At 45.1% G+C, this 23,379-nt stretch overlaps 6 protein-coding genes across 6 annotated transcripts; 3 read left to right on the top strand and 3 right to left on the bottom strand.

Moving 5' to 3' along the window:
• Positions 1-299: 299 nt before the first annotated feature.
• On the top strand, positions 300-5,550 carry L199_004576 (uncharacterized protein; the record flags this gene model as incomplete). Its single annotated transcript, XM_064890302.1, has 24 exons — positions 300-371; positions 430-529; positions 590-837; positions 894-1,077; positions 1,128-1,780; positions 1,839-1,952; positions 2,007-2,282; positions 2,335-2,602; positions 2,656-2,813; positions 2,872-2,944; positions 2,992-3,123; positions 3,178-3,239; positions 3,301-3,511; positions 3,569-3,724; positions 3,777-3,924; positions 3,980-4,456; positions 4,520-4,663; positions 4,719-4,797; positions 4,854-4,899; positions 4,954-4,983; positions 5,036-5,053; positions 5,102-5,143; positions 5,200-5,326; positions 5,394-5,550. 24 exons carry the CDS (start codon positions 300-302, stop codon positions 5,548-5,550), a joined length of 3,975 nt encoding a protein of 1,324 aa, XP_064746374.1.
• A 117-nt stretch (positions 5,551-5,667) lies between these two features.
• Positions 5,668-7,933, bottom strand: L199_004575 (uncharacterized protein; the record flags this gene model as incomplete). Its single annotated transcript, XM_064890301.1, has 14 exons — positions 5,668-5,785; positions 5,845-5,917; positions 5,986-6,034; positions 6,103-6,167; positions 6,244-6,414; positions 6,480-6,541; positions 6,600-6,979; positions 7,039-7,117; positions 7,174-7,189; positions 7,261-7,434; positions 7,508-7,616; positions 7,672-7,709; positions 7,762-7,792; positions 7,853-7,933. The coding sequence occupies 14 exons, from the start codon at positions 7,931-7,933 to the stop codon at positions 5,668-5,670; spliced, it is 1,446 nt and encodes a 481-aa protein (XP_064746373.1).
• Positions 7,934-8,578: 645 nt separating this feature from the next.
• L199_004574 (uncharacterized protein) lies at positions 8,579-15,340 on the top strand (the record flags this gene model as incomplete). The annotated part of the gene is made up of 34 exons (XM_064890300.1): positions 8,579-8,735; positions 8,801-8,838; positions 8,904-9,330; positions 9,400-9,641; positions 9,694-9,722; positions 9,781-9,859; positions 9,938-10,048; positions 10,107-10,134; positions 10,186-10,431; positions 10,493-10,662; positions 10,714-11,032; positions 11,088-11,207; positions 11,275-11,425; positions 11,510-11,807; positions 11,877-12,315; positions 12,383-12,411; positions 12,487-12,600; positions 12,669-12,699; positions 12,777-12,828; positions 12,896-12,986; positions 13,065-13,160; positions 13,230-13,313; positions 13,381-13,398; positions 13,467-13,480; positions 13,551-13,596; positions 13,661-13,720; positions 13,786-13,816; positions 13,874-13,920; positions 14,012-14,332; positions 14,401-14,459; positions 14,559-14,725; positions 14,818-14,945; positions 15,057-15,203; positions 15,272-15,340. 34 exons carry the CDS (start codon positions 8,579-8,581, stop codon positions 15,338-15,340), a joined length of 4,458 nt encoding a protein of 1,485 aa, XP_064746372.1.
• A 559-nt stretch (positions 15,341-15,899) lies between these two features.
• Positions 15,900-17,781, bottom strand: L199_004573 (uncharacterized protein; the record flags this gene model as incomplete). The annotated part of the gene is made up of 5 exons (XM_064890299.1): positions 15,900-16,112; positions 16,188-16,361; positions 16,490-16,832; positions 16,971-17,439; positions 17,532-17,781. 5 exons carry the CDS (start codon positions 17,779-17,781, stop codon positions 15,900-15,902), a joined length of 1,449 nt encoding a protein of 482 aa, XP_064746371.1.
• Positions 17,782-18,503: 722 nt separating this feature from the next.
• Positions 18,504-19,902, top strand: L199_004572 (50S ribosomal protein L3; the record flags this gene model as incomplete). Its single annotated transcript, XM_064890298.1, has 4 exons — positions 18,504-18,725; positions 18,894-19,150; positions 19,290-19,401; positions 19,558-19,902. 4 exons carry the CDS (start codon positions 18,504-18,506, stop codon positions 19,900-19,902), a joined length of 936 nt encoding a protein of 311 aa, XP_064746370.1.
• A 491-nt stretch (positions 19,903-20,393) lies between these two features.
• L199_004571 (uncharacterized protein) lies at positions 20,394-22,087 on the bottom strand (the record flags this gene model as incomplete). The annotated part of the gene is made up of 8 exons (XM_064890297.1): positions 20,394-20,670; positions 20,774-20,895; positions 20,982-21,073; positions 21,194-21,445; positions 21,516-21,591; positions 21,661-21,703; positions 21,769-21,800; positions 21,893-22,087. 8 exons carry the CDS (start codon positions 22,085-22,087, stop codon positions 20,394-20,396), a joined length of 1,089 nt encoding a protein of 362 aa, XP_064746369.1.
• Positions 22,088-23,379: the final 1,292 nt, after the last annotated feature.

Genomic DNA, 23,379 nt, shown 5'->3' with positions numbered 1-23,379 from the left:
CTTTTCTCTTGCTTGGTTGTACGATACAGCTGGTGCTTCACTATGGTGGTGACACAGTCCGGTCTTACATTGCACGGGATCAGCAATATTTGCATCTTCATCTTCCAACTTTTTTTTGTGAAACAACAACAATATCTCATGACGTGGAAGATCTTTGGTATGATGGGAAATTTGATTCCGTCATTCGAGGAGAGGTTGTTGTGAACAACGTCTGGAGGAGCGATCTCAACATTTCAACTGTATGTCTATCATTGGACTTGCCAACATCTCCGCAGGATCGATCGCCCATATCGTCCATAATGTCGGCTCAGTCACCACCTCGGAACGGGGCGAACCCCGAGCAAGAATACATCCATCAAATTGCCATAGAGGTGGGTATATCCATCCATCGAGCTTTAAAAGTCGAACACTAATCCAGTGTGATCATAGATGTCTCGATTGATGAACTCTGTCAACGTCAATGATTTACTCGGAAGACGTGTAGTGGAGATAGCAAGGGGTAATAGAAGTGGAGATGCTTTCCTGAAAGGTATATAAATCATTTCACTCCGGTACACTCCAACCTATCATGCTCATATTGCCATTCTAGCCGTTTCGACATTTGGTAAATTTCCTGAAGATGCAATGTTATCATTACACACACGTATACTAGCTCAACAGTCCATTGTATCTCAGTCGAATGGTAGTAGTAATGCCCGAAGAGGATCAGACCATTCACCTCCTAGGATGTTAGGCGGAAGACCTAGTGGTGAAGTCGAAGGTATGGAACATGACGAATCAGATAGGTTGGCTCCTGAGCCAGTGAGAAAAGGTGGATTGAGACGAGGCGGAGGCGATGTGAGTCTATCATTCAGCCTGATCATCATCGAAGCTAATCGGTCTGTCTGTATCAGGCTGTGGCATTTCGAGCTCCCCCCACTGCTAAACCATCGTTATTGGGTTTGGATAGATTAGCAGCCGAGAAGAGAGCTGCCGCAGCTGCTGCTGAAGGAAGGAGCGAGCCACCAAGTAAACGGTCAAAGAGGGATGCGGAAGACGAGCGAGACGACGGATCAAGTGCTGGAGGTGTATTCAAAGGTAAGTCCCCTCATTCATTCAAATCTGGCAACATTTGACAATGGTAACAGTCCCATCGATACCCGTAAAACGAGAACATGCGAGAGTACGACCAGATGAAACGCCTAGTCGAGGTACAGGTCTGTCAGACGAAGCGAAGAAGAGACTAGAGGCTTATAGGAGTAAGAAGAATGCCCCCACTACTTCGATCACTGCATCGTCATCGGATAAAGATGGTAGAGATAAACAGGGTGGTATAGATGATTTCCAATCGAGGTTGAACAGAGGATCTTATCGAGATGAGAGGGATAGAGATAGAAGAGGTGGCGGAAGAAATGATGATCGAGATCGAGATAGGGATGGGGAAAGAAGGGATGATAGGGATCGAGATAGGAGGGATGGACGTTCTGGGGAGAAGAGCTGGGGAGCAGCACCTACACCTCGGACATCCCGTTCAGCTCGAGATCTTGAGGGAGGAAGTAGCATGCGGGTACCCAATAGAGGGTGGGATGAAACTCCCCGTGGTAGTCGTGACAGAGGACCAGGAGGATGGGGTAAAGCAGAGAGTTCAAGAAGACCTCAGACTTGGGATCAGACTCCTCGATCGGGCAGAAAGGGCTCTCCGGATGACGAAGGTGGTATAGAACTAGATGCGAAGGAGTGGGAAGAAGAACAAGTCAGGTTGGATAGGGATTGGTATAGCTACGACGATGAAGGCGCCGTGGTAAGTAAACCCTTTCTATTAAGTGAAGTCAGCCGATATCACTAATCGTATGTGATAGGCACCCGATGAAGAACACAATCCGTTCTCGCAGTGGGAGAATCTCGAAAGAGAGAAGGAGAAGGAACTCGAAGCGAAAGCTGCTAAGCGTCAGACAGCCCGTCAAGCTCAATTCGTAAGTGAAATCATGCAAGAATAATAGTCAGATATGCTGATAGAGAACGGACAGAACGCGGACAATGATCTATGGGAGACCAACCGAATGCAAACGTCTGGAGTCATGCAGCGTGGTGGTGTAGACATGGATTTTGAGGATGACTCAGACTCCAAGGTGCATGTCTTGGTACATGACTTGAAACCCCCTTTCTTGGATGGTACAGTTGCCTACACTAGACAATTAGAGCCTATCAATCCTGTCAAAGACGGTACGAGTGATATGGCTCAGTTCTCCAAGAAGGGCAGTGCTTTAGTAAAAGAAAGGAGAGAACGACAGGAGAGGGAAAAGGTCAGTCAGGTGCTAGTTCAAGCTTCGTGCTTTAGCTGACAATTTAGTATAGGCTGCTGCCAAAGCCGCTTCTATAGCAGGAACGACACTGGGTAATATCTTGGGTGTCAAGGATGAACCTAATTTAGGTGAAGAAGGCCAGAAAGCCGGAGATGGGGAAGGCGGTAACTACAAAGCCGATTCTCAATTTTCGAGTCACCTGCAGAAATCGGAAGGTGTATCGAATTTCGCTAAGACACGTACATTACGTGAACAAAGAGAATATCTACCTGCTTTCGCTGTAAGAGAGGAATTGATGGGCATGATCCGAGATCATCAAGGTCAGTCACTCAATGCTCTGTTGTCGCCACATTAGCTAACATGTGCTTTGTAGTGCTCATCGTGATAGGAGAGACTGGATCCGGTAAAACCACTCAATTAGGTCAATTCTTGTATGAGGATGGATACTGCGCGAATGGTATGATTGGCTGTACTCAGCCTCGACGGGTCGCCGCTATGTCGGTGGCTAAGCGTGTCAGCGAAGAGATGGAGGTAAGCTTTGCTATTGGGTACGGCTAGTGATCATAGCTGATAGTCATGAACTAAATAGTGTAATTTAGGAGAAACGGTTGGTTATGCGATTCGATTTGAGGATTGTACTTCGAAAGATACCAAGATCAAATGTGAGCGATTTTTTTATTAACGGATCGTCAAGCTGATATTTTGATAGTCATGACGGATGGTGTACTGCTACGAGAATCTTTGAATGAAGGAGATCTAGACCGATATAGCGTGATCATATTGGATGAAGCGCACGAACGATCACTCAGTACGGATATTCTGATGGGTCTGTTGAGGAAGAGTAAGTGCGAAAACAAAGTCGCTCTCATTGCTATGCTGATATGACTGCACTTAGTCCTGACAAGAAGACGGGATCTGAAATTGATCGTTACTTCCGCTACTATGAACGCTGACAAGGTGAGTGGTACTGAATGCCGTCACTTTATCGAGATATGCACCCTGCTGAGTCTGGATCCAGTTCTCACGATTCTTCGGGAACGCCGCGACATATACTATTCCTGGACGAACTTTCCCAGTCGAGATCTTCCATTCGAAATCACCTTGCGAGGACTACGTAGATAGCGCCATCAAGCAGGTCCTGCAGATACATCTTTCAAGTCCTCAGGGAGATATATTGGTGTTCATGACGGGTCAGGAAGATATCGAATGCACATGTCAAGTGATAGAAGGTGCGTATCGGCCTAGATCTCAGAAATTTATGACGCTAATATCGTATACACCTTTAGAGCGACTGGAGCAGCTGGACGATCCCCCACCTTTGGCTGTGTTACCGATCTATTCGCAGATGCCTGCTGACCTGCAAGCCAAGATCTTTTCACCCACACCTGATGGAAGGCGGAAAGTGGTTGTAGCGACGAACATCGCTGAAACCTCTTTGACAGGTTAGTCAGCTACCTATCCTCGAAACATAATCTGAAGCTGACTCTGGCGTAGTTGACGGTATTCTATATGTGGTTGATGCTGGATACTCGAAGCTCAAGGTATATAACCCGAAAGTCGGTATGGACGCTCTTCAGATTACCCCTATCAGTCAGGCAAACGCGGGACAGAGAACAGGTCGAGCTGGACGTACTGGTGCTGGGTGAGTCGCGGTGTCAGGTGCATTACCGGAGGATTTGGCTGACTATGAAGAATAGTTTCTGTTATCGACTTTTCACCGAGACTGCCTATCTGAACGAGCTTTTCCCGAACAATATCCCCGAGATTCAGAGAACCAATCTTGCCAATACTGTGTTGTTGTTGAAATCACTGGGAGTGAAAAATCTACTCGAATTTGATTTCATGGATCCACCACCGCAAGAGAATATTCTGAACTCGATGTATCAACTTTGGTGTCTGGGCGCTTTGGACAATGTCGGGGATCTGACACCTCAAGGTCGGAAGATGTCGGATTTCCCCATGGAACCTTCCTTAGCTAAGATGTTGATTGTCGCGACGGAATACCAATGTTCTTCGGAGATGTTGACGATTGTCTCAATGTTATCAGTCCCATCGGTATTCTACAGACCACCCCAACGAGCTGAAGAAAGTGATGCAGCGAGAGAGAAGTTCTTCGTTCCTGAGAGTGATCATTTGACACTGCTCCATGTGTATACTCAGTGGAAAAGTAATGGGTAAGTACCTCCGGTACCGTTTCGCTCGATCGTTAATTTGATACTGACAAAGAGGTAACGTAGGTATTCCGACGCATGGTGCATGAAACATTTCTTACATCCTAAACTGATGAGGAAGGCACGTGAAGTCAGAGGTCAGTTGGAGGATATCATGAAACAGCAAAAGATGGAGATACTATCCGTAGGAACCGATTGGGATATAGTCAGGTGAGCTATCTGTCTCGTTAGATCTGGAACGTGAAAGAGCTAACAGACGATATAGAAAATGTATTACTGCAGGATATTTCCATCAAGCTGCCAGAGTCAAGGGTATTGGAGAGTATATGAATGTCAGGACTGGGGTGAGTTGTATCCGAGGCTGGTTGCATATGGCTATTCAGCTGACCATCTGGCATAGTTGCCTTGTGTGTTACACCCTACCAGTGCCTTGTATGGTCTTGGTTGTAAGTTCAACGCTATGATATGTATTATGTATGTTTAAGCTAACCATACTGTAGATATGCCGGATTATGTTGTTTACCATGAATGTAAGTTTCCCTTATCACTGGCCATGACTTCGTACGCTGACAGCCAACATAGTGGTCTTGACTTCGAAGCGTAAGTTATCGCATTCCCGAACAAAGGACCAATGCTGATTTCCCACAGAATATATGATGTGTGTAACGTCGGTTGATCCTTACTGGCTGGGTAAGCTCCTCATCACCACTTGTGTGCATGTTCATTGAGCTGAGAGCATCATGTAGCCGAGTTGGGAAGCGTTTTCTTCTCCATCCGAGAGAAAAACTTTGACGCCTTGGCTAGAGCAAGAGCCAATCGGGATTTCAGTAAGAAGACCGAGATGGAAGCTGAGATGGCTAAACAGAGAGAAGAGTGAGTCATTCGATTATGTGCACGTCTGTGGTCAGTCGTCTCCTAATCAACCACATTGCACCTGCAGAATCGAACGCGCCAAAGCAGAGAAGATACGACAAGAAGCCGTTTCAAGAACACCGAAGATCGGAGGAATGGGTGTCGCCTATACACCTAGAAGTGCAGGTATTGGAGCTGGATCAAGATCTTCGGCAACTCCCCGAAGACGAGCAGGAGGAATTTGATTGTCCAATAATGTCGAAATTGTATCAGTACACACACTCATGCATACTCATTATAGCCTCTGCTTCGTACTGACATTTTGTAGCCAAATTTACTGACATGATCTTCCTGATCTACTGTTATTCTGATGGGGGACTTTGTTGGGATTTTCTGTAGATCATTCGATAAAATAATGGTCTCTCACCGGTGTATACCATTGTCATTGGCAACAGAACAAGACTAGTTGCAAAAGAAAACCTAAGTGCGACAGCAATCAATATCAACATGGTCAGAATGATATACCTTGGCTCACTCACCAACAAATTGCATTCCATCCTACGTGATCGTATAGCTGTCCTCCGATGATTGTACCCACCGCCCCCGATACAGCTGATGGCCAAGATGGTGGTCAGCTTTACGTCACTACAGGAAAACGCAACATTGCGATGTGAACTTACACCAAGCCAAGTTCAGTGCGGCAAACTGGTGCAGTTCGCTTATTCCGCTCTACAATGGTGATCGCGCACCGAATCCTAACAATCAACCAAATGCGACAAAGGTGATACATAACTCACATTTTGGGCTGCTACTGCAGCGACTTCTACCCCAACAGGCGCAAGGGTACTATTGAGAAAGACGACTAACAATTCGCACTGGGTTAGTACCGATGTGTCTACATATCAAGTCATCTTCCAGCGGTATTCGTGTAGACTTACAGAACAGAACGAAACAGATAATAAACCCTGGCAGACTCTTGCTCAACATCATCAACAGAGGGAAAGGTGCTGACAGAATGGCTGCAGGGGATAATATCCATTCTGCACCGATCTTATCGGCTAGCCAACCTTCAAATGGAGAAGTGATCAAGCAAGGTACGGCCGTTGCCACTGTCCTCACACAATCAGTACTCCATTCAGATCAATCGCGGGGGGGGGGGTGAATGTATACTCACGGTAGACGAATCCTGCGAAATGAGAGTCTTTTCCCCATTGATCTCTCAACCTCAAGGTCAATCTGAAAGATCGCTGATCAATTTAGTTTCAATTCCAAGAGCGCATAGAAGGCCACCTACGTCGGATCGATGGCACCGAGAATCAAACCCAAACGGAAATTCACAGCGATACCTGTCAGGCTCCTCTGGAGGGTAAAGAGGATCTTAACCACTTGCAATGAAGATACCTTTTTACGGTCGTCGTGGTTCGTGTGATCATCATTCGCTGCTTGCTCGACAGATGGTGTGTTATCCATTGACTCCGGATCGTCGCTCAGATTTGCAATATTATTTCCCGCTTCCTTCGTTGACTCAAGTGAGCCATTCTGATACTTGATCAGATCCTTCTGTTCGACTGCTAACCATCTTCCGAGCAGTTCCACACTACATACAATCATGCAAAATACCCATGGCGCTTTCCAACCCAGAGTAGTGTATAGGCCCCCTCCGGCTGCTGGACCCTAAAATCGAATCAGAGAAGTCGTTTGGGTGATACGTAGAATTCGGATAAATCGCTTACCACAATGTTGCCGATACTCATACCGGAAAATGCGAAACCAAGTTGACGACCTATATTCTTCTTCTCGACATTTTCGCAACTATCCATGAAAGTACATACATCAGCCAAAATTGCATCAAGCTTACAATAACTCACATTAGAGCGAATCCGACTGTTGTGACCAGTAACGGTGTCAGCTGCAGATCTCGCAAAGAACCCTAATGAAGCCAAACTTTGGCTCACTTGACCAGATGATAGAGCAGGATATTCCCTGTATAGTACGAGCTAAAATCATCACAGCGTATCTGTCCACGAAAATCAGTAGCAGCAGCGCAAATTGCATGGCGCAAGTGGCGGCAATCAGAGGGCCGCGTTGCCATGCTTTTCTGTCTAGGAAGAGAGCGGTGGGCAAGGTGGCTAGGTCACCAGCACTCATTAATCGGAAGAACTCTGCCCTGCGTCGCTGTTGAATATGGAGCATGGAACTCACAAATGGCTATGGCTATACAGTATGAGAAGAGGAACCACGACGTTTTGGTAGATATATGATCGTATCCTAGATCTTCTAGTCGGAATGGAATGACTGGTACACCAATCATCTGTAATCCTGTTTAGTACGTTTCATGTGTCCTGAAGAGCGGAAAGACTGCTTACATAGCAAAGTGCTTCGGTCATCGCTCCATAAGTCACCACTGAAAAATTCTGAGTTACACGTATCTTTTGACCGGGTGTTCAGAAACCTACCTATGGTGATATACCAAGTCGAGCTTCGCCACTTTGGAAAACATTCAATCGCCAGTTTAGCAACCTGCTCGAATCGCTAGTGTGTACTCACGCTGGCTCCCCAGGGTGGACTCTTGCTTCTTGGTCTATGGGCGACATTCTCATCCTTCTCGGTCATCTCAAAGATGCGCATCGTGAACAAAATGGTGGAGTCAAGAAATGTCGGAAAGACGATTATGATAAAACTTCACCACAGAGACTTTGCCCAATACTGTACGATTCTCGACTAGACCTGGCATCGACCATCGCTCTCTATAGGTTTACTGGAAGCGCACCGAAAGGCAACTTCTCAAGTCAAAGGTGATATAATCCTTTGTCCACAATTCACCTCGGCGAAAGTATCTACATTCAATGTATCATATAGAGACGCTGGAACAGGCTGAAGCCCCGAGTCTATCGGTATGGGTTGAACCATGATCTACAAAATGCCTTTTTGAAATGATCTCATGGCAGATCCTCAGTTCAAGATAAGTTTCATAGGCCTCTCCGTTCTATGGACGGACCTACCTTTACAAGAATCTGTGTCAGTACTTTTCCTTCCTTTGTACCGACTTGACCAGTGAAATGAAGTCCTCTAGACACCAGATCCTTCTTAACGCAACGGTTCGTTTTTGTCTCAATTGACATATAATTCATCTTTTCCCCAATCCCAATCCGAGTTCCGAATCTTTCCCCGTTGCTCCCACATATCCACAACATTCATACCGTCTTCCTATCAAAACAAAACTTGAAATCGAAACTGAATAGCACTCTTCACTTGGTGAGAAATCGCTTCTCGATGCCTATACCATTCTACAGACCTTCTGAAGCGCCTGAAGCGGTCTTCGAGGGCCAATTGATCCCCCTCGCAAAAGCCAACATCGTATCCAGCTTCCTGTATACGTGGATCACACCCATACTAAAAGTCGGATATTCTCGACCATTACAAGTTGAAGGTCGGTCTCCTTTCCCTTGCATCAATGACTGATATTGACCTCGATGCTGATGTGGGCACTTTCAGATCTATGGTCTCTCAATGATGAATTGACTAGTAAAACAGTGAGTATTTCTCTATCCCGTATCTCCTTCGATCCGTGCGATTCAGTCTGATTTCAAGAATGCAGAATGCAGAGAGACTTCAGAAGCACTTCATGCGTCGAATGCCGCCTTCCCGTCGATTCGAGGTGCCCGTCAAAACGATGGCCGAGGCCCCGCCAGCTAGCAGGCCGGACAGTGCTTCGACTCGACCCATTAGCGAGAAAGTCGATAGACATGAAGCTTCACAAGGTCATTCGAAATCCCCCTCGCACACTGATCCCGAAAAAAAGCAAATTGAGCCGGGATCAGATCAGGATGAGACACCTCGACTTAGACTGGGAGAGCCAAATCCCGAACATATCAAGCTATACGGGAAGAAGAAAGCCCAAAAGATTGCTTACGATCAACTCGCTATCGAGGATGATAGAGAGTGTGACATGAGTCTATGGCGAGCTATCTATTTCTCGCTTTGGCCTCAATATTGGACTGCAGTGGCCTTGTCAATTGCCGGACGTGAGTCTGTCCATCTTCACATTCTGGAAGACCGGAAACCATACTGATAAAACATTGAGCTTTGTCTAGAGGCTTTGAGAGTGACAGCGCCGTTGGTGACGAAGAAACTGATTGAACATCTGACCACTGCACACACTTATTACCAGGCTCGAAGCAATGGCACACTAACAGATGATATCCCTCGACCTGACAGTATTAGTCGAGGTATCGGATTGGCAATAGCCCTATACGTCATGCAGTCTTCGGCGAGTTTACTGTTCTTCAAAGGCGATCAGGTGGAGTTCATCATGAGCTCCAGGTTGAGCATGGCGGTGAGTCCGGCACAAGCTGAATATGGGATATATCTGACTGCAAGATATTTAGCTGATCGACACGATCGGTCGTAAATCCATGTAAGCTACTTTACCCTCGGTATCGGACAACCGGTATGCTGATAGGCAGCATGTTCAGGCGTTTGTCTGGCAAATCCAGGAATGAGATGAGCAATGGTCGACTGTTCACTCTGGTTTCGTCAGATTGTAGCATCATTGTGAGTAAAGTCTTCTGATAATTCAAATCCTAGTGTCTAACTACCATCGAATATCATCATATGCTAAAACATGTTCAGGAATGGGCGATGTCAACATTCGCCAACCTCGTGATAGATCCCATAACTCTGATAACTGGTATTGCCCTCTTGATATATAATCTTGGTTACTCTGCTTTGGTCGGTGTAGGAGTAAGTGTTGTGCACGAGGACTCTCTTCACATTATAACCGAAACTAACCCAAATTCAGATTCTGGCTATTGCGGGCCCCTCTCAATGTAAGTTCTACATCTCATTCCCTCATTCCAGTCTGCTGATCCACGGATCAGGGTGGATGGTACGAAAATTCATGGTATTTAGTGAACGGCAAGAACAACACACCGACAAGAGAGTTCGAGTTCTCACCGAAATCCTTAACAATGTACGAGCCGTCAAGTTATACGCATACGAAAGGTATTTCGGAACCAAAGTATCTGACATCCGGCGAAAAGAATTACAAAATTTGCGAAACAAGGGGTTGCTTCGAGGAGTTATGACTGCAATCTTGAATGTCATACCAATTTTTGCCGCCATTCGTTAGTGTACCCAACCGCTTTTCCTCCATATGAGACACTCAGCTGATTTTGGATGCTGCAGTAACCTTCGTTACTTTTGCGCTGTCAGGTCATGAATTGACGGCTGCAGTTATTTTCTCGGGTCTACAATGGTTTTCGGTCATCCGAGTTCCGATTTCTCTGTTGCCCATGACTCTCGCTGCCATAGGAGATATAACTGTGTCCCTAGGCAGAGTCAGCCGCACCCTGAAAGTAAGTCAATGCGCATTTGGACATCAACCGTAGCTGATGAGGTTCATACAGGCGGAAGAGCTAGTCGATTCTCTAGATATCGATCCTGAGGCCAAGTTTGGTATAGACGTCAAGGCGGATTTCCGGTACGATGCATCTCTCAAATTCAAAAATGCATCAAACGAAAAACCTTCCGGCCCAAATGGGCAATCCGGCAAAGACAAAGAGCTGGACAATCGATCCAGGGCGGAGAAGAGAAAAGACGCAAAAATCGAAAGGGAGAAAACCAAGAAGCGGAAGAAGCTTGGACTGGCTATGGATGTGGATCCCGATGAACAGGATTTAGATGTACCCTTCGCTCTGAGTGGCGTTGATATGAAGATCCCTCGAGGTATGTAAAGTCCTAACCTTGCTTGTACAGAGCTTAACGGGTATCTGCATGCCAGGCTCACTGGTATGTGTCGTTGGGAGAGTCGGTACTGGGAAGTCAACTCTGTTACACGGCTTGATCAACGAAGTGAAGAAGCTGAATGGGTATGTGAAATTTGGTGGAACTGTCAGCTATGGTGTGTGAATCTCTTCATTTGGAAGTCATAACGATGTTCAAGGGCTAAGGTGTAATGCTTATCGCAGTACCTCAACAAGCTTGGGTGCAGTCCGGAACAGTCCGTGATAACATCACCTTCTCATCGTTGCAGCATGAAGTAGACCAAGCAAGAATCGACGAAACGATCTTTGCCTGTGCCTTGAAAAGCGATACAGAGATGTGGGAACAAGGGGATCAGTGTGTCTTTTCTCTTTTTCTTTCTCAAGCAATTTAATCTTTTTCATCCTTGGCCGTCTAGCTAATGTGATCTCACCTGTACAGAACGAAAGTTGGCGAAAAAGGTATAACCTTGTCGGGTGGTCAACGACAAAGGCTATGCCTCGCTCGTGCAGCATACAACTCATCTGATATTGTCCTTCTGGATGATCCCCTCTCAGCCGTAGATGCGGGAGTGGGCCATCATCTTTTAGAGAACTGTATTCTAAATGGCCCTTTTGCCAATCGAACAAGGATACTAGTCACTCATCACCTGGATGTTTTACCCAAAGCGGATTGGGTACTTGTTTTAGATCGTGTGACAGAGCATGAAGGTCGGATCGTCCAACAAGGTACTTACACTGTAAGTGATATTCTTGCCTAAACGTTTAGATACTGTGGACACTCTGATATATGTGTGTCTGTAACATAGGAATTGCGAAATACCGATGGAATATTTAGAACGCTGATGAATGAATTTGGGGTAATTGAGAAACAAGAGCAAGAAGCCGACCCAACCGAACAGATCGATACCGAAATCGCTTCGAAAAACCCTGACAAACCTGTGTCCTCCATAAGTTCAAAGAAGGATGATGACAGTATTGAAGATGAAGAGCCTCATCCTCGTAAAGACCCGAAAACGATTCCCGACAAAGAATTCGAAGATGAAGAAAGGGTTACAGGTAATGTATCTTGGGGAACTTACAAAGCATATTTTCAAGCCTTGAATTCACCTTTCTGCGTTCTCACGTGTGCAAGTTTTCTACTACTCACTCAAGCGTCTGCGATTGGCAATTCCCTTTTCTTGGGTTACTGGACGGGAGATACCATTGGTGGCTTCTCCCAAGGAGAATATATGGGAGTTTATGGAGGTATGTATCCCATATTTCACATTGGGTAATACACAGTACAGGGTATGCTGATTTCAGATGATCCTAGGTCTTGGTGCTGCTCAAGCTTTCTTCAATGTGGGTCAAGACTCTCAGTGCTCCATTTACACAGAGCCCTATTCTAACATCCCTGAGATTGCCTCACGCATACAGTTCGGAACAGTCTTTGCGATTGCTTTGGCGGCGATGAGAGCGTCTTTCAATATGTTCAATGGCGGTTGGACAGCTGTCATGCGAAGTCCTACCGCTTGGCATGATCGAACGCCGGTGAGTGATCAAGCTATTAAGAGGATATAGACTTGGTATTGACAAAGCCTACTTTTCTGTTCTAGTAGACTGGAAGGATCATCAGTCGACTTTCAAAAGGTAAGTCAAGTAGTCCAATGATCTCACAGAGATATCAATGAGAACTTCTGGGCTGATCAACATCTGAATAACTGCAGACATACGTATCCTTGACGATCGATTCTCTATGATCTGGTATCAGCTTTTGAGGTGTGTACCGAACGATATACTGGACTGCACTAGCGCATCAGCTACTTACTGACTTGTGACTGTGAAGCAACACTTTGATCATTCTAGGAACGATGGGTTTGATCATATATACTTATCCATGGTTGGGACTAATGTTCATCCCTCTTGGCTGTGCCTTTGTCAGTATGATCTACAACATTCTTCTATCATCAAGGATGTCACTCACGTATGCTGGCTGATGTGATGATAATATGCAGTATTTGTGTACGGCATTTTACACGAGAACTTCAAGAGAATTAAAGCGGGTTCAATCGCTCGTACGAAGCGAGTGGTACACCTCTTTTAGCGAGCAAGTGAGTTCACTGTAATCACCAACAAATATCTTGCAGGTTGAGACTGACGCTTCACATGTTTCTGTACAGCTTGCGGGTCATGCGGTCATACGAGCTTTCGGACAACAGCAGAAATTCCAAGATCGCTTGAGGGACGGTTTGAACAAGGAACAGGTGAGTTGAAACCACTTTGACTGATATTGCCTAATCTCCTACTAACGTATATGCACCTGCCTTTCAGCAAGCATACATATTAACGGTGAGTGCCAGAGTAAACTTTGATCGTAATGGGACAGAGGCTGATTCGCCGGAGCATCTCATATGTAGTTGACTTGTCAACGGTGAGATTACACTTTCTGTCCTGTCATATACATAACAACGGACTAATGTTGATAATGTCGGTTTATCAAGATGGCTATCTGTTCGTCTCGATGCGTTAAGTCAGAGCATCATCCTAGTAAGCCTTTTCTTCATTATTGATGATCGCGTCAGAATGATGATAACCCTTTTCTTGTGGATAGCTTATCGGTATCATCGGGGTTGTACAGCGAGAGCATGTCTCACCTGAAAGATTTGGGGTGGTGAGTAACTCACATTGAACTTGATCTACCGAAAGATATATTCAACGCTAATCATCTCATACGAGGTATTGACATATGCGTTGAACACGGCTTATAGTTAGCGTCTCCCTATACTGGCCGGTTTCTTCGAGCTGACTTTCTCCCGAATTGCAGTATTCACATTGTTTATTCCCCTGTGGGCTGAATGCGAACAAGAAATGGTATGTCCTATCCCTCCCGTCCATCATCCCAAGAATATTCGGTCCAGTAAAACGCCGTTTCGACGACTCATAAACGTGAAACCTATGATAGAATTGCGTTGAACGTCTTCACCACTATAACAATCTCCCTTCCGAGGCTTCTCCACTCCTACCTTCCGATCTCAAGCCAGATCAATGGCCAATAAACGGCAGAATCGAATTCAAAGATGTCTCTCTCCGCTATAGACCTGAATTACCGTACGTCCTCAAGAATCTAAGTTTCTCCGTTGGGGCAGGTGAGAAAATCGGTATAATTGGTAGGACAGGTGCGGGAAAAAGTAGTGTGGCGCAGGCATTGTTTAGGACTGTAGAGATCGATAAAGGTAAGATTGAGGTTGATGGAGTTGATCTGAGTGAATTGGGTTTGGAAACTGTAAGTTCCTCTTTCGTACACCGGAAGGTTATAGAGACTGAGCTTGATCTGTGTTCTGTCATGTACAGTTGAGATCGAGATTGGCGATTATACCTCAAGATGCATTCTTGTTTGCTGGTACAATCAGGTGAGTTTGCTATGTGTCTTCCATAAGAGTATTCATTTGTGATCATGTACCATCGATCTTCGTTTGTCGGTAGGCATCTGACGAATGACTTTGATGTAGGGACAATCTCGATCCGACTAGTTCAAGGACCGACGCCGAGCTCAACGACGCCTTGAACCTCATCCGTAATCATCCTAGAGTATCGATCACTCTGAAAGACAAATTGAAACTCGATTCGAGCGTTGCTGCTGAAGGAGTCAATTTTAGTGCAGGTGAAAAACAACTCTGTGAGTTTTCTATACAAATCACAAAGCGAGTTCACCTGTTGTTGTTATATTCGCGAAAGGTGTACAAGCTAATTTGGTTTGGTCTGGCATAGTATCACTTATCAGAGCATTATCACGAAGATGCAAGATCCTCTTACTTGATGAAGCGACTTCTTCGGTCGATCCTGAGACGGACGCATTGATCCAGGGTATCATCCAAACTGAATTTTCAAATATTACCGTGAGTCTTTCTACACTGTGCAGAACAACACATTACACTTCGACACGAATGCAAGAGGGAATTTGATGACAAAACATATCTCTGATTTTCTTGTGGTTTTACATCCCATAGTTACTCTCTATCGCTCATCGACTTCAGACTGTGGCGTATTACGATCGAATCTTGGTTCTGGACAAAGGTCAAGTGAGGGAATTTGATACGCCTTTAACGCTATTCGATAAGAAAGATTCCATCTTTAGGGATTTATGCGATAAGAAGGTGAGCTTAAAATCATGTATTATCATGCCATATGAGATCGTGATGATACTGATACACTGTACTGATAGCACATACGAAGAGAAGAATTACTAAGGATTCGAGAAGAAGCTAGATTGGCTAGACATGGTGGAGAATAGAGATGCCGCAGAGACACTTGATTCTCCAATTAGTATCACTTTGTAACATAGCATTCACAAAAACTCCCATTTCAAGTCGTTTTCTACATACGCGAAATCCTTGAGAAATTGCATATATCGCTTGACCGTATGAATACACCATTGCATGAAGATGAGAAAGATGATTTGTGCATGGAAAGAAACCTTTACATCGAAATATGGACTATCGTACAGCCTCGACCATGATAATTGTCATACTAACTAATTCTTACGAAAAGGAGATATAAGAAAACCATAAGCTGACCATATGAGGATAATAGTACCACATTAAGAGAAACACAAAGAAAGGAAAACATAACTTTAAGAAGAAGGAATAATCTATTTTTATCGTATTATACTATTTATGGCTACAAGAGAAGGTCCCTCTTCTTCGTATCGAATGAACGGTGGTTCTTAGAAGTTCAATGTAGTCCACCGGTTTGCGAGAATTGGAAATGCCTCGACCGTGTTTGATCTGAACCTTGACAACATCTCATGCTGTGTAATCCACCGATATTTTCGCATCCCACATACATCCACCTCACATCACTATACATCCTTCTTTACCGCCTTTAGCCTGATGTTCCTCTTTCATAGCTTCCATTTCCAATCTCCTATCCAGCGCTGCACCACCTCCACCAGCTCCTCTTGATCCCGAGGCAAGTCTTTTCGTAGCTCGCTTGTCTCCTCCGTCAGCAGCGAGTTTGTACCATTTCATAGCGCCTTGAGGATTCGCTTCGGTACCAATACCAGTCTTCACATAAAAAGATGACATTAGCCTAGCGCAATTGCTGACAGATGAGAAACGTAGTATGATGAGTACACTCACCTCCGTGAAGTATCCCACAGCATACTGGGCTTTCGCTAATCCCATCTCAGCGGCTTTCTTAGCCCACAGATAAGCTTCTGTATCCGATTGCGGTAGTACTCCAGGTGATCCAACGAGGTACCATGCGGTGAGGGCGAAACATGCGTCTCGGTGATTCTGCTGAGCGGCGATATTCTGTAGAGTTGCAAGATATTCGTAAGTCAGCATTTATGACAAAAATCACAATGAGCGATACATGTGGGAATGATCAGGAATGTAGGGATGTGTTTGATATGCCCGATCAGTGGAATGACCCCACTCACGTAATAATGTATACTCAACGCAGCATCGACAGGGCAACCCATCTTCCCGTACTCATAACATTCACCCAACTTGAACGCCGAAGGTGCATATCCCAATTCGGCAGCCTGAGCCAACAACTCGGCCGCATATTCGAAATCAACAAATAAAACATTGTCGATTCCTCTTTCATGTAATAATGCCAATTCATGTAGGGCATGAGGGAATTCTTCTGTAGCGTGTTCGGCGGATCTTTTTAACCATTTGACACCTTCTTTAGGTCTTCTCGATAGACCTAATGCACCGTTGAGCTCGGCGGTCCCGAGTCTGTACATCGCTCCGGGGTGTAACGCAACAGCTGCTTTTCTACGTGTACGAATGGAATCTGTTAGAAAAATGACATGGCCTTCTACTACGGGATGGGGAAGGATGGAATCAGGAGAAAATGAAAGATTGTATGCGTAACTATGTCAAGCAGCTGTCAAACGAACAGTTCCAACTCACTTGTAATACTGCACAGCCTTTGCACTCTCCCTCCTACATCCCCAACCATGTTCACAGCAAGTTCCCGCCCTGTAGCACGCATCCGGATGACCATGTTTGGCAGCTAATATAAATAGAGGAAAGGCTCTATCGAAATCCTGTCTACCTCTAACAGTCCCTATACCATTGGCATAACAGTCCGCGAGGAAATACTGAGCATCTGGATATCCCCTATCTGCTAATCTCTTCAACAAGGCTGTAGCCTCTTTGATCAATTCTTCTCTTTTCTCAATGAGTTTGGTAGTAGTTGGTGGTGGAGATGGATCGGCTTCTAGTTCAGGAGGGACCATCGATTTGGCTGCGTCAATCATGAATACCGAAAATTCAAATATCAATTCTGGGTCGTTGGTCTTTTTGGCGTTTTCACGATATAGCTGGAGGGTACGATCTTGAGATAATAATTCGGCTTGATTACCTGGTCTCAAGTGGGCTGTTCCAGACGATCATAAATTTCCTAGAATCAGCACCATTCCTCCTCTCTCACTTTGGATATTTCTGTATGGGAATCTAAATCTTACTCACATTGATCTAACAACGCTGCAGGCTGACTGACGATCCTACTCTGTCTATCAAACTCCCTATCTCCTCCTCCGGGATAACCCATACCTTGAGGATACCCACCATCTATAGGCGAATTATCACCGTACAAGCTTGAACTCGTGGGATACTGATTCACCTGCGCGCCGTACTGGGATTGCGGATGAGGGCTGATCGGACTGTTGCCTGCTCCTCCTGGTCCTGATCCATATTGATTGACAGGTATAGCTGCCATATTGATGGGTTGATGGCTTGGTGATACCGATTTACCGTGAAAGGGGGATGAGGTGATTGATTGGTCTTGGCAAAGACGTGTGTTGTGGGTGATTTAACACGACTGGCGATTGTCGATTTATGACAAATGGATGATAATGATACAGATGACAATCAAAGTAGCGTAAGGTAAAGATCAAGAGTGGAACTGTGATATGAAGAAGCGAAAAAGAGAGACAGAGAGATATTCAGATGTTTTGTTCGCCCGGGCACCGAAAACGAAACGATGACGGGATAATCGACGGATTCCAGGGTTGTTGCTGTTTGTTCGTCAAGGGTAGGTAAGTGAGCCAGGCGGAGAGGCTGATGTAAGGGGTCGTAGCGTTTCAAACTATTGCGGAGAGCGTTAAGATGCACAGCGGTGATCAGGTCGAGGGTCGGTGTTAGGAATATCCGGATTCCAGACCTGTGCACTGTTCAGAACAGAGAGATATACTCGTAGATAGAGATGGAGAATAAAGGGATTCATAGTGAATGTGATGTGATGGTTGGCTGTCCAAAGGGATGAAACAACCAGGCAAATCGGCGATCACCGCTTCTCACCACTCTGGGCCTAAATTTCCTCTCATCTCGCTTCATTCGACTTTTCCATCCTCGACTTGACTTGATTGTGGAGAGTGCTGGGTCTTATACTTGATCTTCATTTTGACTGAATCTTCGCTTCTCGGGCCAATACAACACACAATGCGATCTATACTTCAGCTACGCACTTTCCAAAAACCTTTCGCACGAGGACTCGCTACGGTCGCCGAAATAGTTGAACCAATAGCCTCAAGCTCGACCTCTTCTAATCCAGTTGGAAAATGGACACCTCATACGCTTAGGACAGGTTTGATAGCTAGGAAAAGAGGTATGACCGCTTTGTGGGATCAGGATGGAAGGAGATGGCCCGTGACCGTGTTGCAGGTGAGTAAGAGTCGCTTCGAAAACATACCAACGTATTGTCAACTATCTTTATCCATCTTCTTATGTCATTGGAGAAACATCTCGTTCGATGTTATCCTTTTACAGAATGACAGTCAACATCATTTGTTCTACATAGTACTATTTGCTGACATTCTCAAACATCAATAGGTTGATGCCAACCAAGTTATCCGACATAATCCACCTCCCTCAACCTCACCATTCCACACCCTCCAAATCGGAGCTTCCAAACGTCCCGAGAAAACTACCCCTGCCCAACAATTGGGTCATTTCAAGAAAGCAGGCGTGGAACCGAAATACAGATTGAAGGAGTATCAAGTTTCAGACGATGGTGTTTTGGCTGTGGGGACCGAATTGAATGCGGGACATTTTGTTCCTGGGCAGTATGTCGATGTGCAGGGTACATCGTGGGTATTTATTCTTTTCCTACTGTTTCGATTCGTGATGGAGGAGAAGGTAATTCGGTAATTTCCCGTGATATCATCGAGATCTACTATCATCATAGCCAAAGTGACCTGGGCTGACATAATCTTCGCACCAACACAGCATCGGCAAAGGTTTCCAAGGTGTGATGAAACGATATGGATTCAGAGGTCTGAAAGCTTCTCATGGTGTTTCAGTCAAGCATCGATCAGGAGGTTCCATTGGTCAGAATCAGGTGGGTTAGAAGTCGCTCTAGATCGCCTTTTAATCCTGTTCACTCGTGTAATCTACTTTTATCTTTGGAGAGCATTTTGAACCACAATCATTAAACACCAGCCTGGGCATCAATTCATCAACGAACGTCTCCTGACATATCGTTGTTCTCCACTAGGATCCAGGTCGAGTCATCCCCAATAAGAAAATGCCCGGTCATATGGGCACATCAACCGTGACGACTCAAAACCTCCTCGTACACAAGATTGACACAGTCCTTAATCTCGTATACGTGAGGGGTGCAGTGCCAGGATCAGATGATAGTTTCATCTCCATCAGGGATTCAAAGAAAGCTTTGATTTCGAAGTCTAAGTTGAGTTTGAAGAAAGGTAATTCAGAAGATCAATGGTTAGGTAACAACCTTACTAGTTTACCTACTCCTGCTGGTACTAAGGATAGGGTCCAGCGGGAAGGTTGGCCTGAGGTTGTGGAGTGGAGAGGTGAAGGATGGAGTGAGAAGTAATAAGTTTGTTTTGCTTTGGTAGTCATAAGTTGGGACGCGATCATATGTGATAATGCATCATACAGTGTTGATAATACTCTCACTTGTTATTCTGAGGTTTCGGGTTGAATACAACTTTCCTGGAAGTCAAGTTATGTCAGCCAATCATCTGCTCATATCGGTTATCTGTTTCAAAGGTTCTTCTAGAGTATCCCAAGTGCTGTAGATAGATCATGAGTCGATAATGATCATCAATGTATTGTCATGGTCACAATTCTCATCAGATCTGTTCATAGCATCGATTTACTTCGATCTGAAGGTGGATAAGAATGTACGATGCATATGCATTTTGATTGAATGGATGTTATAACAGAATTGGTCATCTACACTAAATGTCCTAATCTAAAGTCTCAGTCGGAATGAAAACTCCTTGTATCTCAACAGTGCGAGTATATAAACAAAACACCAATCCAACTCTCTACCGATATCTAGATTTCTGCAGACCAGCTGCATCACATCAATACTCTCCCTACACCACCAAGCACAGCGAACATCACACCCGCCCCGATCCACAAACCTTTCATCAGCTGGATCTCTCCACCAGCAGAAGAGTTCAGGCTCGACTGAGATACTTTGGCGGTTGATCCGCTCGTCACGCTTGCCGTCGCTCCACTACCAGCTGTGACGGTGTTGGTCGGTGCAGAGACGCCGTTGAGCGATGCAGCGACGTTGAATGGTGAGTTGGAGGCGGCATCGTAGAAATCTAAGAGGATGTGATTGGGGTTTCGACTATATACGTGGGAGGTAAAGTCAATTATGGATTTAAGAAAGGCAAAAGCGGTTAGGATGTGGAATGAGTCAAGAGATGGTGGACGGGAATGAGTTGACTTACCCCCACAAGGATACACAGTTTCCAACGTGGAATCCTATACTTCCGTCACCTGATTCACTATTTGTAACGTTCAATTGATCTTGGTTAGGTATCCAAAATTCAGTACCTCCAAGGGAGTATGACTATATGTCGAGCATGGAAGAACAGTCATCAAATATGAGGCGAAGCGCACGGAGGAGTATATCAAGATGAGGAAGAAACTACTTACGGTATCCAAATAATGATTGATCAAGTACATCTGGGAACTTGGTGAACCAGAAGTACGGTTGACTGAACATCCGAACGAGGCGTCCACGACGTCTGTTATGTCATATCAAGCAAAAATAGCAGAATGAGAATCAGTGTTCATTCTTCTACTTGATAGACAGATACCGAAAGCATATATATTTCCTTGTCGTTTGTTTGGATTAAAAGACTCACTATAAGCATCTTCCCACATGTTACTGAACTCATCGATCAACCTTGGTTCACTCGTGAAATCAGCTTGGTAATCCAAAAAGGCCACTACTGTCTTTTTCTGATCTACCAATTCTCCCAATGTTGGCCAGTCGCTGAGAGCGATCTGGGAAGAGGAAGGTTGATACATGTAATCTGCGATTCCGGATGAGGTGAGAATGGATGAGTAGGTTGATACGGCGAGGTTTTCGGGGTTGGTCAGGACGATGGTTACGACTAACACGTGTAAGTGTTAGTATCGTTCCCAAACTTCATGGTCTGAGAATGGAAGAGCAGCTTGACTCACCATCATTGGGATTGGAAGATACCCAAGTTACGACACTTTTGAAATAATCCTCTAACAAACCACCGTCTTGTAATGACTATGTATATGGCCGCAGATATTCAATCAGCAGGATTTCAATCAAAATATAGATTGAGAGACTACATACACAAGAGGTGTGACAGAGATGCACACCGTCACTGGCGTTATGACTAAAATAACGGATCGTTGTCAACATCATCGTCCAGTTTGATGACCAGAACGATCACAAACTCACGCTTGAAGTTGTAAAGTCCTTATACCATCGTTCTATCCAACATCACCTCACAACATTCAGCTGACTGACAGTTTTAAGTTTATATAGTAAACGGGAAACGAGAAAACGGGAAGGATCGACTCACCAACTGGGCCGTCACATTCTTATCCTGATTATCTGCCAGTCCATCTCCTACCGCATAACTATCATGAGCACCGATGAACGTCACGTTTGAATATAGTCTTGAACAAAGTTCCGCATGTCCATTACATGTATCCGCTGCTACTGTCGATGAGAGCAATGCGAGCGCTGCTGCAGCCAAGGGTATGGAGGGGAACATTCTGTTCTATGGATGGGAACGAGGTATTATCGGAGAAGAGTCAGAACGATGTGTAGGTTTTAACAGATTGGATGCACAGTATGGATGTCGTCAAGACAAGTGGGCCGTTGAGAATCACGCCGCTATGTCGCTGTGCTGTGCTATGATATTTTGTGAAGCAAAATGTCGAAATTCCGTTTCAAACCTCCTTTCAAGCCCTTTGGTAGAGTGGTAACGGGCGATCGTCGTTTAGATTGAGTACTCGGCAAAGAGTGGTGAAGTAAAGTGCAAAAGAGTGAGAGGTGAAGATCTGAGAGTATATAAAAGTGCAATCGCTGTGAGATGGGAGTGCTTCTTGGTTTGATTTGATAATTCGATCAATATGATTGTGACAATGTGATTACGGTGCCATGATGAGATGCGATGCGATGCATGCTCTGTGCTGCGAATGCCTGCCCTGCCCTTGCTGTGACAAGCCAAAACAATGAAGAAAAAAAAAAAAACATAATAACAAACGCGTTCCCTTGGCTTGGATTATGCGTGGGTTCCACGTGGATACACCCTGATGGAAGGCCAATGCATGTCCTACATTTGCCACTCCCACCCACCCATTTCGGCCTACTCGAAAGAATTGATGAAGTGAGTAACCGAGTGGTGCTCCTTAACGTCATCCAGCTAACAGATGGATGGTGACTTCGAGAATCCACCACGGTAGAGAGAGGTGTGCATGGCGTTGTGTTTGTTTGGTTAATCACCTCGTATCGAAATGTCTAACACCGGAGCCACCAAGCTATGGGGAAGTTGTAAAAAATCCTTTCATGACCTGCCCCTCTCTTACTCAACATCACCTGACCATGTCGCATACCCACTATACTGATCATATCAAGGGGTATATAAGCTAAGGACCTATCATGAATGTTGTTCATCCAAACAAATGCCCAAATTAGCTTTTCAACTTAAACAAACTACCCCTCCCGACAATCGTGTAGTCTTGTGGCAGGTGATCTGAGATCCGATCTATTCCCCAAAGAATTGACTTGCGACAACAACCATTGTACCTCCACGTGGATCCCATAGTCTTACCGTAACACGTCATAACAACCTCCATCGACCGAAAGAAAGAATAGAGTAAACTTCTCGACTTTTTGGATCCTATCCTTCATGGCCCATCACATCTACCCGTCATCCATAAACGAATCATTCATACATCCATTGATGATATAGCATTAGTAGTTCCCTCGACTCACTCACTCACACTCTTTTGGACCCACCTCACACCTTCGTGGTGTATTGATCCATCCCACTCCCCCTAT

This window comes from Kwoniella botswanensis, chromosome 1 (genome assembly GCF_036426115.1).
Source record: "Kwoniella botswanensis chromosome 1, complete sequence".
Classification (NCBI taxonomy): Eukaryota; Fungi; Basidiomycota; class Tremellomycetes; order Tremellales; family Cryptococcaceae; genus Kwoniella; species Kwoniella botswanensis.
The sequence above is the reverse complement of the archived record's forward strand: the minus strand, read 5'-3'. Positions and strand labels throughout refer to the sequence as shown.